This window comes from Pinus tabuliformis, chromosome 6 (genome assembly GCF_031772625.1).
Source record: "Pinus tabuliformis cultivar Carrire ecotype Pingquan chromosome 6, CPIR1, whole genome shotgun sequence".
In the NCBI taxonomy this organism is placed as follows: domain Eukaryota; kingdom Viridiplantae; phylum Streptophyta; class Pinopsida; order Pinales; family Pinaceae; genus Pinus; species Pinus tabuliformis.
In genome coordinates, this window is record NC_142292.1 from 1,512,520,935 (window position 1) to 1,512,545,039 (window position 24,105).

A 24,105-nucleotide genomic window follows, 5' to 3' on the forward strand; every position below is an offset into this window, starting at 1 on the left:
GGTATATGGTATTGATAAGTTATAATATTAATTTATAATATTGATAAGTTATATTATTAGCTATAACTAAGTTTATTTACAAGTTAACAATATCTATAATAAAGTAAAAATAAATTTTATTGTTAAAATTCTTGTTATAAGTGTTTTTCAATATATATATATGTTTAATTTATATATTAATTTTTTAACAATTAATAATAAAATAAAGTAATAATTTAGTTAATTTTTATGATTTTTGTTTAATTTTAGCAAAGTGAAATATATTATGTTTTACTTTTTTATTATGGATCAATGGTTTTAAGCATTCACAAGCCATTTATTTATATGCTGTGCCTAGTTATATCAATTAATGACATCAACCTTTGCACTGTTGGTGAATCTTTTAATAAAAGGGAATTTCATAATTATTGGAAAACAATATGTCATTACAAAAACTCATCTAGTTTTTAAATGGTGGGAAAGCCTATTTATCTTGATTGTTATTATTTGTTGTTATTAGCAAATGGAAGAAAGATACCGACGCTGAGGAATTGTTGGGACGATCAAAAGTAGCCAAAATCTGAGCAAAAAAATCTCAAAAAATCTTCCAGTGGTAACAGCGTTTGAATCATGTTTTTGATGGTGGAAATGGATTCAGTACAATCAAAAAGCTATGGGACAACCAAAATCTTGAAATTTGACAGCTATAACCTGGATTTACAAAAATCCCTGCCAAATTTTATCAAAATCTCGCTGGAGTTTCCATGATTTCAAAACAAATGTTAGCTGATTTATTATGATATTCAGGAAAAAAACATTTCCCTTGAAATAACTTGAGAAGCAAGCTTTCACTTCTACTGATGAAACAGGTTTTCATTCTTACTAAATGTTTCTGTATTTTGAGTCATTAATCCAAAGTGGAAAACAAACTCTAAAACAAACAAAAGCACCAGCATGTGTTTTCCTCTAGTTATTTTGCTCAGAAGCAAAACTCTTAGTTATTATAAAAATAGTAACCATGGTACCCAACAAAAAAAAATGCAAGGGCTTTTGTTTTCAAGGAAGAAAAAAAAAAAAAAAAAAAAATAATATTGGATTCTATTATACGAAAGAAAACCAATCCTAGTCTACAATAAAGATTCAACATAAAACTGTATGCTAGGCTTCAGACTTCAGTCCTAAAGGTACATCTACATTGCACAGAAATCCATCATAATAAGAAAACCAATACCGATCTACAATAAGGATTCAACATAAAACTGTATGCTACGCTTCAGACTTCAGTCCTAAAGGTACATTTACATTGCACAAAAATCCATCATAATTAACTGTCATGATTTCAAATTTGAGAGCTATCGACTATCAAGATTGCACTGTATATAGCAACCAAAAAAATCAAAATGACCCAGGTATGATGCTCAAATGAAAATGGATGGAGTCACTCCACAGAGAACTCCTTTTCATCTATGATCTCATTTCCCTCTTTCTGCTGATAATGGATGGCGCCAAGGGCGATGCACAATCTTTTCTTTAACCAGGAGTCTGCAGTCTCGTTCCAGTGCCTCGTTCCAGTGCCTGTAGACATGAGAGAATGAGATCTCTGAGAATGAACTTATCAGAATTGTGATGCGCTCCAGCCAATTGGTCAGTGAGGGTGCGAAGAGAACTGCTCTACCATTAACGGTCTTAATAATGGTTTTTGAATCACCATATATAGTAATATGTGGTAAATTTACAAATTAAAATAATCCCCAAAATACTAAAAAAAATCGGCCCTTAATGCCAGCACCATCATTCCAATTTAGAGGTATTGGGAGTGTGGATGATTCTGATCTCTGCCCTCACACCCACCAGTGCCAAATTGAGCAGCCCCATCAAATAAACCTGCAGGAAATTGTAAATGTAAGGAAAGATCTCGGGACCTGGAAGGGCTTTGAGGAAGATATATACCCCTAAATTACCTAACATCGATATTGGTTTGAAAACGGCTGCCAAATTTCCAAATCAAAAAATCCCATGAAGTGAAGTGTCACTGAGATATTGCATTGTCATACCAAAACACACCACGGGTAAGGTATGCACTGATCTACGAACTCTTAGGCCTGAGCGACTCGAGGTGGTGGAATGTTCATTTCAAACTTTTTCACAAGATTCCCGAACAGAGTCGGTAAATGGAATCTGCTTTTACCTGTCAACCCTGAACGGACATGTCAATTTCACATTTTTAATACCCTGAAAGGACGTTTTGCACCAGACTGCTAACATTTGATGATGGGAAATGAAAATCTATTACTAGCCCGTGACAAGAATTTGGACGTTCATCACTGTTTTCAAATATAAGGAACGTGACAAAAATAAGAGTGAAACTTATCAAGTAGATTCTTGCATCATTACCAGACATCCAGAGGGCTAAAATGACAAAAATAAGAGTGAAACTTATCAAGTAGATTCTTGCATCATTACCAGACATCCAGAGGGCTAAAATAACATTAATAATTAGAATTTTAATCTATTTATAAGTTAAGATTACTACTTTTATTTATAAGTTAAGATTGCTACTTTTAAAGGATAAGTTTGTAAATATGATACTGTTGAGATGTATATTAGTTGGTTTCTGTGGGATTTAGGGGTTAACAGGTAATTGGTTTGGATTTAATTTCATGAGAGGAGTTGAGAGTAGGAGTTATTTGTGAGGATTAAAACTGTCATTGAGTCTAGAAGCCCAGTATGTCCGTCTATCATCAAATTTGAAATTTTACTTATGTCTATTAAAAATATATATATATATTAAAAATCTAAAAAAATATTAACTATATAAAACATTTAAATAATGTTAGTTCATAAAAAAAATCAAGTGAAGAAATTGGATCCCTCTCGGCTCATGTTAAATCCATATTTAAAATGGATCTATACTGATATACAGACTCAATTGAGCCTTGCACAATGCTAATAACATACCCAACAGCATCTTGCAGTTGAACAAACAATTCTTTTATCCCTAGGCTGTCCAAAAAGCAATAAATATACCATCTATTGAAGAAGTTGTAATTCTTTTCTTTTCTGATATAACTGTAAGTCACTATAAATTACATTAGAAGATAAATCAATAAGCATGAAGTCCTAGTATTTTACTTTTATAATAACCATCCTTCGAAACAATCTTACTAGTCTTTGTGTAAATGAATCTTAAAAATTGAGACCCATGTTGCAATTTTTTATACCCAACCATATGTATGACATTGTTTTGATTCTTTGAAGAATTTGCCTATTGCTTGTTCCTATTTCAGTGATGAACATCTCATGGGGTTGACCTGCAATTAACTTTATTAGTATTTAATTATTATGTGAGGTTGTTTGCCCTAACATGGATGTGTCTATAACGTGGTATAGAAGAACAATGTTCACATGCTGTCATTAGCCTGTATCATTCATATGTGAATTATATTTTTCTGTCCTTTAAACAATCTTGTCCTTCCTCTATGGATTTTAATGAGTCATTTGGATCTTAATTTACACTAATACAGAGCTGTTCCTAATCACAAAGACCCTCCTACTGTATGAGCTATTTCCACTGTTACTGATATCATGTTTGGTGTTAACCCACCGGCGTAGATATTGTGATTTTGCTTTACTGGTCATTGCAGTTTTAATGAAACACTTATTATTTTGGTCCCTTGTCAGAACAATATAAGTACTTTATCTCTGCAATTAAGTTTCGGCTATGGAAACTGCATTTGTAACTCCCTTTGCATAGAAATAAACATTTTATTTTATTTCTCTAAATTCCTATTCAATTTTTCAATAGCCTTGTGCTTTATTTCCCATCATAAATTCAATTTTTCAATGGTGTTGTTGTGCTTTATTTCCAATCATAAATTTGACGGTCAAAAGAGCTGAAATGTTTTAAAAAAACAGAGATCTCCAAAAGATTAGTAAAAATAACTATAAATAAATTATGGCAATCAGCGGTCAGACGATAAAGAGGAACCAAATGCAGAAAATCTGCAAACTACAATTTCAGAAAAGGATACTAATGAATATCTAAAAGTACAGGTTGAGGACTCGGTGCTTTTTAATAGAGAAGAAAACCAGAATACCTTGATAGTGGATGGTGGTAATTGCAAATGAAGCTCCATCAAGTGGGAAAGAAGAGACTTCATGAATCTAACAACTCTGATTCCATTAAGGAGTCTGTACACTATTTGGATTCTGAACATCCAATTTTTTATACAAATCCTGACCATCTGATCTCTGAATACCGTTAATCACTCTGGAATCTTCTCAACCTGAATTGCTTAAGTTTTTAAAAAGAAAAATAAAAAGATTAAGTTTTTATAAAGAAAAACAAAACAAAAAATTAGGATCAAGAACTAATTTTCAGAGACAAAAATAATATATACATTAATGTATAACATTAAATTTGTCATTACAGTATGCACTTAAAAATATAATTTCCATATTAAATAAAAATAACATTTTTTGAAAAAATAACAAATAATAAATAAATAAAACTCATATCAAACCCATCACGATTTGAAGCCAAAATGTTAGATTCAATGGTTCATCAAAACTAGTATGCAAAAACAGGAACACATCTGACATCACAAAAAGTATTGAAAGGTAAGTGAAAATAAAGCGTAATTAAAGCCCACACCAGAGTTCAAGTCTCACTGTAAAATGTTCTGACCCAAAGCCATTCATTAAAAAATAACTCCAAAACAAACCAACAGCCTTCATATTATGGTGCCCTTCTAGTACTAGGCCAGGCGAGGCAAGAGTTTTTACGAAACCAAGGGCACAATAGGGGCTAGTGTATCAGGACTTGGTCTATGGAGTGGATATTAAGTTATCATTTTATACCCTGGCAAGTAGATTTGCTCGGGTGTGGGTCATAAACTACTTTGCGATTAAACAAAGTTGACAGTTCAGTGAAGCTTATTATCACTTAAGCAGAATGCTTAACAGATAGTGCAATCACCTGAATCAGAGAATTCCCTGCTAAACAAATTTAACCTAAGCTTCTTACCAGTTAAAGAGGCCAGTAGATCCCTTTCAATTACAATAAAGCAGATTATCATTTCCAATAATATTCTCCCAACAGCACAGCCACCTGCAAGCTTCTCATCTGATTTTCTGTGCTTGTGATTGAAAGCATCAAATGAGCATGAAAACTCCAAGTCAAGGATGTTTCAGTGAAATAATTCCTATCCAAAGCTTGCAGGAAACATATGGTCAACAAAATAAAATTGTTCAGTTGCCCAGAGAAAAGCCGGGGGCTCTTCAGCTCGGGGAAATAGATGTGGACATAGATCTGCAGTGCTGATAAACAAGAAAATACTAACACCACCAAAAGATTAAAACATTCATCTTAACCTTTCATTTGAACATAGGGCATAGAATCATCTTAATCGTCAATTTTTATGGATAAGGATCATTTGGGCCTTTTTTAACCCTTCAGGGTGCTTAATAAATCTCAGTTAAGATAAATTTAAATTAGTAAATAATCTACAATCATCTTGCCATAATTCCTCTTTGAACTACCATTATTCCACTGCTTTGGAACTCTGCAGCTCAGTCATAATAACAAACCAACATCAGTCAAAACTAGAAAAAAATCAGCTCGTAAGCAGGGATCCTAGTCACTCGTTCAAGGACCAAAATTCAAGACCTTAATGCCTTTCAAAAATCATTTATTTTCCCATCAAACAAAGAGCAACAATCAAATTTCAAATTTGCTAGTCAAAGAATCAAAATTCAAGACCTTAATGCCTTCCAAAAATCATTTATTTTCCCATCAAACAAAGAGCAACAATCAAATTTCAAATTTGCTAGTCAGAAGAATGGTAGCAACTTTTAAATGTAAGAACTCCCTTCTCTGGTGATAGCACATTTTGGTTTTGAAAGGAACTTCTTTTCCTGATCTTTTAAATAACAGATTCCTCTCCAACGGACCCTTCAGAAAGACCCTTTTTATTCAACTGATTGAAATAGGTAAGTGTCTTTTGTCTAGTGCTTTCTGAGTTATTGAACTTAAGGGCACAGGTAAAGAGACTGCTAGACAAAAAAGAGCAGAGTGACTGAATGTCAAATGGCAATCACATTGAGGAATCTCTTCAGATTTTCTCATGTGGGCCTTCTTCAACTGATGAGGTAGTAGGAACTTTCTCGGCTCCAACTCCTCCAGAATAAGGGGTGGAGAATTATGTTAAGTAAACTACTAGATCTCAAATCAAAATATCCATCTTGGTGATTGTTGTGGAACAACTTCTTTGTTATTTATTGCATGTAAGTTGCGCTTTTTCATAATGGATGAGACAGTTGGGCCAAAGTACTCAGGACCTCTATATGAGGAAATTTGCATGCTTATTTTTTTGCTACATGAAGGATGCACTTGGTTTTTATGACTAGGTTGGGCAGACTTCACCCTTCCAGGAAATGACTTCCTTCTATCACATTCCCAATGTTGAATTCCTCTGATACTACTCATGGAACTCTGACTCAGCCTTACAGCTGGAATGTTTTTCTTCCCATAGCTCTCTCTCGGGCTATAATTCCGGCTTTCTCTTGTTTTTGTCGAATACATTGTCTCTATATCACTGTTGTCTGTCTCTTTTTGAGTGCTTGCTTGAATCAGTGAGCTAATGTGGCTTATCTAGATTCCAAAATCCTCCACTGACCCATTGTCTAAAGAGTCCTCTTCTATTTTTAATTCTGCTACTTGGTCCTCTTTAGCCTTTTCAGCATCGTCTGCTTCTAAAGAATCAACTCTTCTTGATAAGTCCCCTTTGGCTTGCTTTTCTTCTTCCATATGCTTCAGATCTAAATGAATGGCACTTGAGATAGGCTTCTTGACATTTTCTAAATTCCATGATTTTTCACTGCACTTCTCATGTTTATCAGGGAAACTGGATTCTGCACATTCAACATTATGCCTTTTCAGGGCCTGTTGTAAGGTTGGCAGCTTTTCTTCACCATGTCTCCTTTCTTCTGTATGCTTGGCTTTGATACAAACAATTGGCACTGGCTTCTTTAACTGTGCACAACTAATCAATTTTCCCCTATTTGCCTCATGTTGACTAGATTCTGCATAATCAGTTGTAGGTCTCCACCACACCTCTTCCATATCTGATGGGTTATGTTTCATATGTTTCTTTTCATCCAGATCACTAAGCATATGAATGCTCGACAAGGGATCCTTCAATGCTGAAAAAATCAGAGATCCTTCCCCTCTTCTCTCATGTTCATTAGAAACACAAGCTTCTTTAAATTCATATTGAGCTGCACTCTGGCCATCTGGCATACTTGATGTATAATCTTCAACCTGTTTCTTTCCCTCTGTATTATCAAGTTCTGCATAAATGTTTGACATATGCTCCTTGAGTTGTGAAAGAGTTATTTTCTCCTTACCTTTATCATGTTTAGGAGGAAACCTTATGTCCAAGAGCTGGTACTTTTCCTTCTGGACCTCAGTGGAGCATGTAGGAATGATTTCCTCATGCGTCACTTTAGGAAAACTTATGTCCATATGCTGCTGACTTTTCTTGTGAATAACAGTTGGATGTGAAGAGCTAGTTTCTTTACATACCAATTTTGGAATGGCGGAATTAAAATGCTGCAGCTTTTCTTTCGGAAGCTTCATTTCTGATGCAGTATGGCTGACATTGTGAATTTCATTTTGATGAGCATGAATGCTTTCTTTATGCACTTTTTTCGGTGTGTGCAAATTTTGTGTCCCTTTCAAAAGCACATCTTTAATGGGTTCCTTTGCATCTATCTCCTGTTGAGTATTTACAGTGGAATTTTCCTTTAAACACCTATCCTCATTTCCAGGCCCACTCTGATCGCCACCAACATTGTTTGCCTTCCCTACATAATCTTCCATTCGCAGTGCACTAGTGCTACACTCCAGATATTCCTTCTTAATCTGGCTTTCCCCTTCATGGTTTCTAGATCCTGAGATCTCCCATTCCCCTTCAGGAATTCCTGATCTGACAAATTTTAAATTATCAGGCAATATTGGAGGATGCATCCTCAAGTTATTGTTCTTTTTCTGTTGGGTTTCTCCAACATCTACAGAAACAATCTCTGATCTATACGAAAGTTCATGTTCAGGCCCAACTGCAGTGCTGGACACTTCTTCATCCTCCTCCATTTGCCTTTGGAAGCCCTTAAGACTCTCTGAATTGTTTGATGACTCCACACTTTGGTCATTCTCCTTATGAACCCTCTTGAGTTTCAATGAACTACTGGAAGACTCTGCACTCCTCTCCTTGTGGCGAAACTTCAGTCTCGAAGGAATCCTTGGCCTATCAAGTTCCTCTATGTTGCCTCTCCAATGTTGATTCAACCAATGCTGGATCACTGGGACTGGAATCCCAAACTGCTTAGGGAAATCCTTCTTCCAAAAGGCAGTAGCAGAAATTCTTTTCCTCTGAGGTGCAGAAACAAGCTTCATTGGGTCACAAACCATGAACGCTAAGTTACCATGAATGTCAAATCCCGCAGATCCAGGACTCCAGACTGCCCCATCTGTGGAGAACTTTATCAATGTGTCAGTCCCAACAGTGATCCTGCCATCTCCAACCATCAAATCCTCTCCCTGTTCTTCTGTAAGCTGGCGCCCAAGAAGGTAAACTGCGCGCCCAAAATCAAGAAGGGGAGCAACAGAATTCTGCAGACAGAGTGGCTGAACAACCTCCACTTCAGTTGGATCACAGGCAACAACAGTGAGATCCAAAACTGAATTGGTAATGAAGAATCTGCAAATGAACTGAAAATATGGTCATTTGGGTACTAATCTCATACGCAATCATACAAACCCCAGATTAAAATATTTGGTCACTTGGGTTCCCGGACAAACAATCATATAAAACACCCAGATCAAAAACTTAGATCCCTAGGTGGAAGAACATTGTCATTTGGGCCATGCAGATGTAACTGCTATATTTTTTGTGCAAAACCCAGTAGAGTTTGCCATTTTTGCTCACAATAAAGAAACATAAACGAGAGACAAAAAACAAAAACAAAAAAGTCCAGCAGGCATTGCAAGTGCATCCCACTTACCTTTCAGGAGCAAGACTTCTTCTGTAGTCCTGCGAATCTGCTGCATTGCTCATTCTGGTCACCAGGATGTCCGAGTCCTCTGCAGCAGTTATTGATGGGAGAGTTCCATGAGTAGTGAGCACTAATGCTCCGTGAATCAGAATCCCTGACCCTGTCGAGTTTATGCTTACTATGGCTCCTTTGTTGGACAAGACACTTTCTCTTATTTTCTCTGAACAACCAGGCTCTGCACACAGGTGCCCACAAAGGCAGGATGCATTGCTCAAGAAACCCATAAGGGAAGCCTTTGACTGCTTGCTCCCAGTGCCCAGTGATTACCAAAAGAGCCAAGGATTTTCTGATCAGTTTCTTATTTTAAACCCTTTTATCTCTGCTCTATAAATATATATATTGTCATGTTATGGACAGGTACTAGTGTAATTTACTGCACACAAGAAGACAACAATAACTGGACAGAATTCATCTGCGTGTGATGGAATTGACACGCAAGGATTCCATTGCATTCATGGTCACTACCAGTAAGGGATGACATGAATATTACTCAGTTTTGATACTTTCATGAAAAATGCAGGGCTTCATTCTCTTCTGGATAATGGGAATGATCAAATAATAATTTTCACGAGTACAAGGAGATTATGATCAGAAGCTGGAAAGGTAAAACTTGCATGAGCAGTGCAATAATGTAGACACAATGACATCATAAAAATGTCAGAACAGACCAGAGTAAGGAAAGGAAAGGATTGGATTTATAGCAGTGGGAAGGGCAACAGAGTGTTTTATGATGATAAAAATGTCAATGCACTGAATCTAGTAGTTGAACATTCAGGGGGCTGATGATGAGAAGTGATACTATCTTGGTTCCCATAAAAGGGGATTCTCATTTTTCAGGCACCGGTAATCTCCGCTATCCATTTAAATTTATTAAAGTGGGAAAAATTATATTTATTGAATATATTTCCTTTCTTCCCACTGTAAGCATTGAGCATTTAATGAGATAATATGGTGTTATTGCATCAGTTTGCTTATTGCCGGACAGATATGGAAATTTGGGGATGTTTTGAAAAATTCTGGTAGGGTTTTGGGATTTTTGTAAATAAAAGTAAAAAAATCGGTTAAAATTTATAATCGTTTTAAATATTTGTGATGGTGTTGAATTTATTTTTACTATAAAAAAAAATATGATTTAAATATTGTCTTTACAAGATTTTTTAAAAAATTTTATTTAAATTCTAATTTTTTAATAAAAATTTAACTACCTCTAAAAAAATTTTAAAATTTTTTATTTAAATTCTAAACCTTTATTAAAAACTTAATTATATTTACTGTTTTGAAGAATAAAAACTTAATTATAATTTATGCTTTAAGATATTCCAGGCCTGGTACTTCTTGAATAGAAGTAATGTTTATCGAGATTGATGTAAACGCTTTGAGGGGACAGGGAGGGAATTTAGTATCAATAAATAATTTTCACTTGTTCTCTGGTTTTCTCACGGTGGTTTTTGTTAAATCAAATCCAGTTCAAGACATTTGAACATCCGTTGAAACTGAAAGTAGTTGATGTGGCGTCCCTATTACCAATTTTAAAAAGATTTTTTTATTCGCACGTTGTAAAATAATTTTCATTTCAATTTATGCCATTAAAATTAATATTTATGGTTTTAATCAAATGTGACTTTTAGGAAAGACTTTGCTTAGTTATAAAAATATTAACTATTTATAAAGTGAATATTTTAATAAAAATAAAATTATTCAAATTCAAACTTATGTGATTTAGATTTTGATTATTTGAAAACATTTTTAGAAGAAATCACATTGTTAGATTTAGTGGTTCATCTTGTCTTAGTGATGAACTACACAGGTTGGTTCGAAACGAGTTGGCTTAAATCTACAAATGTGATTTCTTCCGAAAATATTTCAAATAATCAAAATTAAATTAAATATTTATAAAGTGGATATTTTAATAAAATAAAATATAAGTTAATATTTATAAAATTAGTAGTTAGCCCACAGGGTTTTGGATTGATGGTGAATGGGTGCACTGTTAAAGCACTCCTTGCCATAGGTCACTAGTTCAAATCCCTTGTGGGTGCTTACCTACCTAAAAAAAATATAAAATTAGTAGTCTAACTAATAGATGAAATGGTTTTTTTCTTAACATTTTTTCTGGTTAATTTTGTATAAAATTTGGTGGAAATTTATAAAATTTATAAGTTTAAGTTGTATAATCTACAAAGATGAGGGGTTGTATAATCACTTTGAGCACTTTGCATATAAATGGGTGCACTGTTAAGGCACTCCTTGCAATAGGTCACTAGTTCAAATCCCTTGTGGGTGCTTACCTACCTAAAAAAAATATAAAATTAGTAGTCTAACTAATAGATGAAATGGTTTTTTTCTTAACATTTTTTCTGGTTAATTTTGTCTAAAATTTGGTGGAAATTTTTAAAATTTATAAGTTTAAGTTGTATAATCTACAAAGATCAAGGGTTGTATAATCAAAACCAAAGTGCTCAAAATTTCTAAAATAAACTAACAAGATAATAACATTGATTACTAAAGTAGATGATAAGGTCATAGTGTTTTCTTCCTCTAGGAAGGTAGTGGTAGTTGAAACTCCTTTAGGTGGAAGAAAAAGACCTCATGAAAATGATTGATATAAGGAACTAGTCTTTTTTGCCAATCCCAATCTCCTGCCTTTTGACTTGGAATTGATTTTTTTTGCTCTTTCTAGAAGAAAAAGAGAGATTGAAAATTATTTTCTAAAGGACCAAAAATTATGTGTACATTAATTATGTAGTTTCAATCTTGCAAGTACAATGCAGGGTTATTCTCTTATAACTGCAACATGCAAATATGTAAACTAGTACAACCACATTAAAAGTATTAATGTGGTTGATATAGCTGAAGGCTTCATAAATATAGCAAAAAAACTATTTCAACACGAATAATGTCTTACCAATGCACACATTTACCTAATTAACCATGTATAAAAAGGTTATGGGTCAACTTTAATTTGAGAAAAGAAAAAGGAATTATACATCTTATTGTAAAATGGACTATTTTGCTAAGTAAAATTTGCTTATATATAAATTTCTCATCTAATTAGAATATGAACTTATTAGAATTGGAATAAGCTCAAATCTCTAGGATATTGGTGGGCGGGGAGCCACACACAAATCTAATCTAACTTCAAAAAAAAATTACACATCTCATTGTAAAATGGACAATTTTGCTAAATAAAATTTGCTTATATATTAAATTCCCCATCTAATTAGAATATGAGCTTATTAGAATTGGAATAATCTCACATCCCTAGGAAATTGGTGGGCATGGAGCCAAGTGGCACGAATATAATTTTTAAAATTTATTAAGTTGTTAATAAGCATTTAGGCGAAGCATATGTCGAGCATATTCCTTTGAGAATCAATCTCAATCTAGGTCGTGAGATCATCATCCACCTTAAGTTGGAATAAGAAGCCTTAGGCAACAATACGATTTTCATTTAATAATAAAACACAAATTGTAAATATCATTTATAGTTTAAATTTACTTTCTTAATTAACTACAATTAATGAAATTAGTTTGAAAAATACAATAATGCATTGACAACTTTTATAAGAAGGAAGAGATCAAAGTGTAAAAACATTTGAAATTTAAAACTCCATACAATAAAAACAAGTAGTAATATAACTAAGAACTATCTCACACTAATTGACATGTCGAACAAGAAGAGGGAAACAATCCAAATAATTATGAGAGGAAAGGCTAACTCGAATATGTGTAAAGGAAGAGGTAGCAATTAATCAATACTTCGTTCTACATTGTGCAACAAACATATTATTTCATACTAGAAATCAGGAATTAACACTTTATAAAGATGTAGTACAAGATATACAAAGGAATGATATGGAAGTTGATAAATCTTATTAATAGGTTTTCCTTGATGATGTTCACTAAGGTACCTCTACATTATGTGGCTTTGGAGAAGTAATCTATCATTCAAAATCTCAGAATATTTTATATCATTGAACTAGGTGTGATTTTAAATAGCACCACAAAATGGAAAGTCATATATATCTCATTAAGGTTATTGTTGTTGAACAGAGTATTATTCATATCTAAGTATTGGAAAATTTTGAATTGATAACATATTAGGTAATAACATCAATACATATGCCTCCCAGATCCGAGTATCATAGTCAGCCTAGCCACTTGCTCAAGCTCAGAATGATAACGGCCTCCACCTAGCATCCTTTCTCCCAGACTCTATTAACCATGCCAACACCTTCTTTTATTACCAGTCCCTCACCGTGTCCTCGCATGCCTGGATCTAACGCTTGCCTAGATGTCACCCTCCGCGCATTTATTCCTCTCATCATGCCTTCATTCTGGAGTATTCTTCCTTCTCCTTTGGTTCTCTCACTCAACGCATGACCTTATTTTCCTACATGCTCTGCTCCTGCAATCTCTTACATCCATGTGCCTCCTACACACGTCACTCATCCCCAATTTTCTCCCATGATTTGAGAATGACGGTGAGTTCGTCACACTGGCCGTGGAAAGGGAAGAGGTCGCCCACCTATTACCCTTGTTGCAGAAGAAGACATGACCCTTTTTTACAATGTCATCCCGACTCATATTCAACATCAAGTGACTAAATTGGAAACTGAGGAAGTTTGACCAGGGAGGAATTCTCATTGGGCGCTCTGCAATCTCCTCGCGCACCACCTCCTCACTCATGAACATGAATGCTCCAATGTCACCAAACAGATTGTTGAAGTCTCTGCAAATGTCAGCCACACCATCTCATCCCTCCACCACCTCTCTTGCGACCTTGTCATAACCTTCGCTCTAGAAATTCCATCTGATTCCTCCTTTGGTCCTTCAAACTCCATTTATGTTCCTCATTGATCGTGTGATCAAATTTTGCTAGGTTGTGTTATATTCTTTCCATGACTAGCCCATGTAGTTAACCGAGGGGTTAGAAGGGGGGCGGAGCCCCCCCTTCGTTGCGCTAATTGCGTAGTGGGGGGAGTCACAAGGGGTTTGAGGGGTATAGGTAACCCCACTCTATGGAGTCCGGGGCAACGCCCCGGAAAATTTTGGTTTTGGACCCTATATTAGGTTGGGCAGACCTACCTATGGTTTTGTGCATGTTTTTCGCGCATGGTTTTGGACGTGATGGTTTTCAATCCATGGTATTGGATGCTTCGGCATGTATAAATATGTATTGTAACATTGAAAGGAACATACTGAAAAATCAAGTTGGTAGTCTCGGTTTTGGGATCCAAGGGAAAATCTTTGTGTATAAGTGTTTTATGTGTTATGCTCTCGCATTGTTTATTTTCTGTGTTTTAGAAGTCGTATGCAGGTAATTTCTGTATGGGGTTAAAACCTACATTTGGTATCAGAGTTGTTTTGGCTTCAAGGGGACGCCTTTGTTGCTAAGGGGTTTCTCTCGGCCCTGTGGTAGACCCTGTTCAGTGGGAGATTTGCGAGATCGATTCTGGTGGTGAAAGAAGATAGCAGGCAGTGGAAACATAGAGATCGAGAAATTTAATGGTCAGAGTTTTGAGTTGTGGAAACTCAAGATGGAGGATCTGTTGGTGGATAAAGATCAGTGGATCGCAGTAGATCTGGGTACTAAACCAACGGGAGTGTCCAATGAAAAATGGAAGAAGTTGGATCAGAAGGCAAAGAGCACAATATGATTGTGTGTCTCAGATTAGTGTTATTGAATGTATCAGGGGAAGCGATGGCGAAGGCTTTGTGGGACAAGTTAGGGACTTTGTACCAATCTAAGTCTCTGGTGAATAAACTATTCCTACGGAAAAAGCTGTATAACCTGAGGATGAAAGATGGAGACTGGGTGACAGAGCATCTAAATGCGTTTAATACTGTGGTAAGTTAGTTATCGTCTGTTGATATCAAAATGTCAAATGAAGATAAGTGCATTAGTTTGTTGTGTTCTCTACCAGATTCGTGGGATAGTCCGGTTATTGCAATAGGTAGCAATGCAACTGCCTTGTAGTTTGATGAAATAATTTCATCCTTACTGATGGAGGAGATGGGACAGAAAAATATGGAGAGCCAGAATGGTGATGCCTTGTCTGTACGAGGACAATCCCAGAACAGAAACAAAAATAAGTCATCGAGTGGGAGATTTAAATCTAGAGGGAGATCTAAATCTCCAGGAAAACCTATAAAGGTGGTGCACTGGAAATGCAGAAAGGAAGGGAACTACAAAAGGGATTGTAAATCTAAAGCTCCTGACAAAGGAAATGGATCTGATGATGCTCCTTCTGCAGAGGTGAAAACCACCTCAGATGAAGGTGGGGATGTGTACTTGGCTTCTTCAAGTACACATGTAGATCATGAGGCATGGTTGATTGACTCAGGTGCATCCTTTCACTTCACTCCCCATAGAGAGTGGTTCTGCGAGTATGAGAAATATGATGGTGGTGATGTCTTCTTGAGAGATGATAGGAAGGCTAGAATCGTTGGTCGTGGAAAAGTAAAGTTGAAGTTGCAAGGTGGAAGGGTTAGAACACTTCCGGGTGTTCTGCATATTCTTGCATTAGCCAGAAATTTGATTTATGTAAGCAAGCTGGATGATGCAGGTGTAAAAATAGTGTTTGAGAAGGATACCTGAAAGATGGTTCGGGAAGCACTGGTATTGATGCGGGGAGTTTGGATTGGAACTCTGTACAAGCTGGAAGGTAGCACTGTTGTTGATGGGTGCAACAGTTCTGTGGTTCCTGAAAGTGGAGTAGAAAATCTAGTGGTCTCTGGAGAGAAGACCATGATGTGGCATCAAAGGCTTGGACATATTGGAGAGAAGGGCCTTCAAATACTTCATGGTAAAGGTATGGTAGAAGGTATGAGTAATAGCTCTCTGGATTTTGATTTCTGTGAAAATTGTGTATATGGGAAGCAGAATCGGGTGAGTTTCCCCTCTGGTGGTAAGAGGGCGAAACAGATATTAGAGCTTGTGCACAATGATGTGTTTGGACCTGTGAAGGTTCCATCACTCGGTAAGTTTGTGTGCTATGTATCATTTATAGATGACTTCTCAAGGAATACAAGGATATATTTCCTTAAGAAGAAATTTGAAGTCTTTGACAGGTTTAAAGAATTTAAGGCTCTAGTGGAAAACCAGATAGAGAAGAAGATAAAAGTGCTGAGGACAGATAATAGTGGAGAGTTTTGTAGTAGGGAATTTGAAGAATTCTGTAAGAAGTGTGGTATAGCACGACAAAATACTACTCCATATACACCTCAACAAAATGGAGTTGCAGAAAGAATGAACAAGATGTTGATGGAAAGGGCAAGAAGCATGCTCAGTGGTGCCAGGTTAGGACAGGAATTTTGGGCAGAGGTGGTGGAGACAGCATGTTACCTGGTCAACAGATCACCTTCATCAGCATTGGAGGATAAGACTCCACAAGAGGTATGGACTGGTAAAAAACCCTCTCTTTCACATATGAGGGTATTTGGATGTGATGCATATGTACATGTTCCAAAGAAGAAACGAACCAAGTTGGATAGTAAATCTAAAAAGTACATCTTTATTGGGTATAAGGATGGTTTAAAGGGTTATAAGCTTTGGAACCCAGTAACAAGGAAGGTTGTGTACAGCCAAGATGTGGTGTTCAGAGAGGTGAAAGATGTTATTAAACATGAAGTCCAACCAAAGGAACCTGAGAAGATAGAGTTTGAGCTTAAGGAGGAAGAATCAGACTCTACAACAGAGGAGGAATCAGAAAATGAAGAGCCACAAACTCCAGGTGTGAGAAGATCAGTTCGAGAAAGAAAGCAGCCAGAAAGGTGTAGTCCATCTGCTTTCTGTTCAAATTTTTCTTTATCTATTACTGACGATGATCCCAGAACTGTGAAGGAAGCAGTAGATTCAGAGGATGGAAAACTCTGGAAAGAGGCCATGGTTGGTGAAATGGCATCTTTGCACAAAAATGAGGCTTGGGATCTGGTGGAGTTGCCGGTTGGAAGGAAACCCATTGGCAGCAAATGGGTGTTCAAGAAGAAGACAAATGCAGAAGGAAAGGTGGAGAAATAAAAATCTCGGTTGGTAGAAAAAGGTTATTCCCAGGTGCCAGGAATTGATTTTGGTGATATTTTTTCTCCTGTTGCCAAGGTAACTTCTATTATATTACTTTTATTTGTTGTTGCTGCTTCTGATTTTGAGGTGGAATAGATGGATGTGAAGACAACATTTCTTCACGGGGATCTGGAAGAGGAGATCTACATGAAGCAACTTGAAGGCTTTACGGCGAAGGATAAGAAAGAACTGGTATGCAAGTTAAAGAAGTATCTGTATGGGTTAAAACAGTCACCAAGGATGTGGTATCAGAAATTTGATACATTTATATGGGGACTTGGCTTAACCAGAAGCAAAGAAGATCACTGTGTGAATTTTAAATTAATTGGTGACCGTGTTATTTATTTGGTCTTGTATGTGGATGATATGTTGCTGGTTGGAAATGACAAAGAAATTATCTAGGATTTGAAGACCCATTTGTCCTCCAAATTCGACATGAAAGATCTTGGTGTTGCAAACTATATTTTGGGCATGGAAATTAAAAGAGATCTGTAAGGCCAGGAAGTAACTCCATAAAGCAAAAATGATTCGACTGTATTATTCCATCAGGTAAGTCTTTATTATATACATGAGGGAGAGATTGTTCAGTTCATCTCCCGATGACTGTTCATATTTCTAATTTATTTATTTACATAAATTTACCCAATCACAAGGATTAGGTGTCAATATTCCTCCCCTTAATCTGAAGGGATGTTGGTGAGTCCAAGCATCATTCTGAATCGTTCAAGTTTTTCTCTTCCAAGCGCTTTGGTGAAGATGTCTGCAATTTGCTCATTTGTGGAACAATGACAGAGATGGATTGTTTTGGCCTCAACATGATGTTGAATCAGATGATATTTAGTATTGATGTGCTTCGTTCGATCATGGAACTTTGGGTTCTTGGCCAACTTTATTGCAGAGGTATTGTCAATCATGAGTGGAGTTGATTGTACTTGTTTTACCTCCAAATATTCAAGAATTTGCCTGAGCCACACAATTTCTTTTGTTGCTTCAGATATTGCCACGTATTCTGCTTCTGTTGTGGAATCTGTTGGAACTGATTGTTTGCGTGATCTCCAGGAGACAGCTCCTGATCCAAGACTCATAGCATATCCTAAAGTTGATACCCCGGTTTCTTTGTCTCCATTGAAGTCTAAATCAGAGTATCCAATCAAGCTGAAGTCGTCCACCTGTGTATACTTGATTCCAAAGTCTTGAGTTCCCTTCAAGTACCTTAGAACTCTTTTTACAGCAGGCCAATGTCCCTCACAAGGCTTTTGCATAAACCTGGAGAGGATTCCAACAGCAAATGAAATGTCTGGTCTGGTGGTAGTTAGGGAGTTGAGACTTCCTACAAGCTGTCTATACTTTGTTGCATCCTCAAATTCTTTTCCTTCAATAGATGTGAGCTTTAAGTTTTGTTCCATTGGAGTTGTAAGAGGATTGCACTCTGTCATGCCAAACCTATTCAACAGATCTCCAATGTATTTCTTTTGAGCAAAATATGGACTTTGGATGTTGGGTTACTTCAATGCCAAGATAGTAATGAACATAGCCCAAATCAGTCATTTCAAAACTTTTCCCCAATTCCTTCTTTATGGATGCAATGTAGCTTTCATTGTTCCCTGTCATCAAAAGATCATCTACATATACCACAAGATATACAACTGTTTTTCCAACTTTCTTGACAAATAAAGTTGCATCATCAAGATCAAAATGTTTGAAATTGAGTTTCAGAAGATGCTCAGTTAGTTTTTCATACCAGGCTCGTGGTGCTTGTTTGAGGCCATACAAGGACTTCATAAGTTTGCATACTTTATGTTCATGTCCTTTCACAGAAAATCCTTCAGGCTGGGACATAAAAACATTCTCTTTTACATCTCCATTCAAGAAAGTAGTTTTTACATCCATTTGATGGACTTTCCAACCGTTCTGAGTTGCTAGTGCAAAGAGTGTTCGGATGGTAGCCCATTTTGTTGTGGGGGAAAAAGTCTCCTCATAATCGACCCCTTCCTTCTGTGCAAAACCTTTTGCCACAAGCCTAGCTTTGTGCTTGTCAAGTGAGCCATCAGCTTTATACTTGTTCTTTTGCAACGCTTCTTTTTATTCATCATGAGAAGCAGCTTCTTTGAAGGAAGTTGGTTCAAAATCTGTAGACAAGTTCAATTCACAATCATAAGAAACATCCATATCAACAGGTGAATTAGAGTCATCTACATCACCTCCATTTTTCCAGTTTGAATTTCTGGTTCCTGTCTTTCCAACTTCATCAGGATGAACACTTTCAAGTGTCTTTGTCACCCACTTTGGGGGACCCTTTTTAGATGGTCCAGGCTGCTTCATTGATTGAGTTGGGACTGAGTCAAGATTGAGTCTCCCAATTCTATCAATTACATCACTTAAAGCATCATCCGTTGTTGGAGTTTCATGCGGGGGAGAGTGTTCTTCAGAAGAAGATTCCACATGTTGATCTAGTATAGGAATACCCCCTTCAAGATGTGGAATCTGATTATCAAATTCTTGAAATGATTTTGCTTTTGCGAATCTATCCAAGTGATCAAGTTGCCGCTCAACAACATTGTCAGTTTTGGATGATTCAAGAAAAATTACATCTCTAGGTACAACAAACTTCTTATTTACTTCATCATAGAGGCAGTATGCTTTGGAGGTGTTTGAATATCCCAAAAAGATACACTTACGACTTCTAGCACCAAGTTTGTTTCTATGTACCTTTGGTATCAAGGCATAACAGGTGGAACCAAAGACCCTAAGATGCTTTACCGAAGGAACATGTCCATACCACATTTCATAAGGAGTCTTGTTTCTAATAGCATTAGATGGACATCTATTCTTTATATATGCAGCACATAGAACAACATCGGCCCAAAACATTATCTTTACATTCTTAAAAAAGAGCATGGATCGTACCATATTTAAGATTGTCCTATTCATTCTTTCAGCTACACCATTCTGTTGGGGATTATAAGGCACAGTTGTTTGATGTTTGATCCCATGTTGCGAAGATAGTTTTCAAATTCATTTGATGTGTATTCTTTTCCATTATCAGTGCAAATAGACCCAATATGAGATTGTGCATCATTTTCAATCCATTTATGAAAATTCTTGAATGTTTGAAAAGCATCATATTTGTTCTTCAATAAATAAACCCAACACATTCTAGTGTAGTCATCAATAACTGTCATGATATATTTATTTCCATTTGCAGAAGGAACGGTCATTGGACCACATAAATCTGAATGAATGAGTTCAAGTTTTCTATGTGCTCTTGAATGTGAATCATGAAAACACTGTTTGCTATCCTTTCCTAGAGTGCAAGCATCACATTGCTTAAGTTTCCTAGGAATTGTAGTCAAACCAACAACACCATTTTTCTTCAACAATCGGAGATTGTCATAGTTCAAATGTCCAAATCTAGCATGCCATAATAAACTTGATGGAAGTGTACCTTCTTCATGATGAGAATTGTATGAGAAATGTTGTGCATGAGCAGAGGTTCCTTGTAGTTTGAGAAGCCTTTCTTCTTCTATTCCCCTCATGACAAGTGAGTGGTCAGATGCTTTTCTTACCTCAAGCTTGCCATCAAACATATGAATGGAGTGACCTTGCTGGCGGATGTGGACCAAGGACAACAAGTTTCTCTTCAGCTGTGGGAGATATAGAACATGATGCAGAAGAAAGTATGGAAGACCTGGCAGTTTAAGCCTAATTGTGCCAAGCCCTGATGGCTTGATTTTTGATTGGTCTGCAAAGCATACTGCTCCATCAACATTGTTAGTGAAATCTTCAAAAAAATATTTTATGTGAGTCATGTGGCAGGTTGCTCCTGAATCAAGCAACCAATCATTTTTCCAAGAAGCAAGTGAAGCATTAAATAAATCTTCATTTACTCCAATGTTACATTGTGCCACAACATAGTGAACGGATTCAGGTGCTTTACCTTTGTCTGTATCATCAGTTTTACCTTTTTGTTGGTTTCTTTTCTGCTCAATTTTGTCCCATGGTAGCTTGCATGTAGAGGCATCATGTGATCATTTCTTTTGCAACGTATGTAGTGCAGATTTGCCTTTTCTCCTTGAGAATGTCTGCCCCCCACCTTTGAAATATCTTCCTCTTCCTCTTCGACCACCTCTTCCTCTTGTAGAATCTTAAGCATGATGCTTTTCTTTATGAGCAAGGCACACAGCCTCTTCAGAAGATTTAGCGGTTGTCTTCTTTCCAAAAGCTTTCTCTCTTTCAGCAAGATTTTTCACAAGAGAGTCAAAGGTTATATCTTTGATATTTCCATTTGCTTGCAATGACTCAAGATAATTGGACTAAGTAGGATAAAGTGCCTTGAGAAAAGTGATAAGAGGAATAGCCAATTCAACCTTAGTGGATTTGATATCATGCATTATAGACTTTACTTCAGATGCAAGAGCAAGAGGATCATTATTTTGCAGTTCAAGAGTGAAGAGTTTAATCATGAGTTGAACAACTTCAAGTGCAGAATGTGAGTCATAGAGTTCTTCCAGCTTTTGTAAGGCTTCAAAGGCAATTGAATATGATGAAATATGGTGACTCACCTCTTCATTTACAGATTCTTCGATTAATGCATAAGCTTTGTTGTTCTTGTTTTCCCAAATGACGAGCTCTTTGTCTAAGGTAGGCTGTACTGGTTCATTGTCTCCATCTCCAACACACACTCCTTTCCACAACTCATTGAAAATGAGGGTGTGTTTTATCATCCGGGACCATTCAGGATAGTTCTCCTTGCTAGTGAGAACTATTCCCACCATGGATATGATTGAATGCATACTGTAGCAAAAACTTCTGCTGCAAAACTTTTACTCTTAATGAAAAAAATATAGTTCTGATGTGACTGGACAGCAAACTCAAATATCAATTTGCATTCATCTACACAATGTTAAAGTATAGAATATCGCAGTATACTAAAAAAAAATACCCTCAACAGCATAAAGCACTGCGTCCACTAAAAGGCTGAAGAACGTAGTCCTGACATATTATATAATTCAATTGGATGATATTAATGATGGCAGCATTTGACCAAATCGTTAGAACAATATCCTATACTTATTCGATGGTGTAACTGAAGAAATTACAGAGAGGACGCTTTGTATTGAAGCTGGCACTTAACACCACGCTGAGCAGCCACGCCTTAACATCACGCTGAGAAGCCACACCACGCATATGCAATAGAGTCAGTCTTTCTCTTGGCATTGTTCAGTCCAACGTTCATGTCACTGTATTGGGTTCACTGCAAATGTAACCCAATGTATAGAGCATGCAATCTCATTGAGTTTATCAAGGGTCAAAACGGGCTTCACTTCCTCTTTTAGCCACACAAAAGACAATGAACAACAATGGCGTTCAAACGCAAGTCTCCACAGATGACGAATGTTGTGCGCTTCCTGTGTGATGGTGGAGGCCGAAGGATTTTGCAATTGTAGGGTCTCTATATAAAAGGCCTCTAGCTGTAAGGGTTTCTTCCCTTACAGTATCAAACCAATGGTGAAGAAGCTTATCCCCTTGCTTAACAGGGTTTTGATAGAGAAAGTTGTTGCTCTGAGCAAGACCGCTGGCGGCATTTTGCTTCCGGAGAGCACTGGCAAGTTGAACTCAGGAAAGGTCATATCAGTTGGGCCTGGTTCTCGTAGCAAGGATGGAAACACTATTCCTGTTAGTGTCAAGGAGGGTGACCATGTTCTTCTTCCTGAATATGGTGGCACAGAAGTAAAACTTGCAGAAAAAGAGTACCACTTGTATCGAGAGGATGATATTCTTGGGATTTTGCAGGATTGAGTTTTTTTGCCTACAGGAAAACCATAGCGAGAATAACCGTGGAGAGGACGCTTTCTGAGCAAAAAAAATTGTGGATGGACAGCGCTAAAATTACCATGTCAGGACAATGCTTCTTTTATGAAACCATGTCAGGACAACGCTTCTTTTATGAAACGTTTATGGACAGGCAGGACAACATGGACAACACTGGACAGTATGGAGGGGGCAGCTACCATGTCAGGAGCAGCTAATTATATGGAGGAGCAGCTCAGCTATATGGAGAGCAGACTAGGGAGTTACAAGGGACATAAGAGCTAAAAAAGGAGCTGGCTCTGATACCATGTCAGGCCAGGCAGTAACTCCATAAAGCAAAAATGATTCGACTGTATTATTCCATCAGGTAGGTCTTTATTATATACATGAGGGAGAGACTGTTCAGTTCATCTCCCGATGACTGTTCATATTTCTAATTTATTTATTTACATAAATTCACCCAATCACAAGGATTAGGTGTCAACAAGATCAGACAAAGAGGAAGCTCTGGTTAAACCAAAGGAAGTATGCCGAGACAATATTGCAGAGGTTTAATATACATGATAGTAAACCGATGAAGGTTCTTATTCCTGTAGGTGTAAAGTTATCTGCTGAACAGTGTCCAAAGACACAAGAAGAGGAAGAGCACATGTCTCGTGTTCCATATGTAAGTGCAGTCGGTAGCCTGATGTATGCGATGGTCTGTACTAGACCCGACATTGCACATGTAGTGGGATTATTGAGCAGGTTTATGTCAAAACCAGGGAAGGAGCACTGGACAACAGTGAAGCGGGTTTTCAGGTATTTGCGTGGCACTAATGATTATGGTTTGTGCTACCAAGGAAGACCAGGATTGGACAGAGTGTTGGATATTCGTGGCTTTGTTGATACAGACTAGGCTGGAGATCTGGATCAGAGAAGATCTACAAGTGGGTATGTGTTAAACCTATTTGGAGATGCAGTCAGTTGGATGAGTAAGAAACAATCTGTAGTGGCACTATCATTACAGAGGCAGAATACATGGCAGCCACTCATGCAAGCAAGGAAGCAGTTTGGTTGCAAAGATTGTGTTCAAATATGGGGTTAGTACAGGGAGCTATAAGGATAGACTGTGGCAACCAAAGTGCAATTTTCTT

General features: G+C 36.8%; 1 protein-coding gene, 1 long non-coding RNA gene and 1 pseudogene across 2 annotated transcripts; 1 reads left to right on the plus strand and 2 right to left on the minus strand.

Moving 5' to 3' along the window:
- Nucleotides 1-1,185: 1,185 nt before the first annotated feature.
- LOC149264405 (uncharacterized) lies at nt 1,186-6,194 on the minus strand. Its single transcript, XR_016250073.1, has 3 exons — nt 4,077-6,194; nt 2,034-2,176; nt 1,186-1,863 (listed from the first exon to the last, which is right to left on the minus strand). It is a non-coding gene; the product is annotated as an uncharacterized LOC149264405 (long non-coding RNA).
- Nucleotides 6,195-6,631: 437 nt separating this feature from the next.
- LOC149264406 (uncharacterized) lies at nt 6,632-9,926 on the minus strand. Its single transcript, XM_089398801.1, has 2 exons — nt 9,043-9,926; nt 6,632-8,738 (listed from the first exon to the last, which is right to left on the minus strand). The coding sequence occupies exons 1-2, from the start codon at nt 9,315-9,317 to the stop codon at nt 6,632-6,634; spliced, it is 2,382 nt and encodes a 793-aa protein (XP_089254927.1). The 5' UTR covers nt 9,318-9,926.
- Nucleotides 9,927-22,640: 12,714 nt separating this feature from the next.
- LOC149264407 (10 kDa chaperonin, mitochondrial pseudogene) lies at nt 22,641-22,957 on the plus strand (annotated as a pseudogene).
- Nucleotides 22,958-24,105: the final 1,148 nt, after the last annotated feature.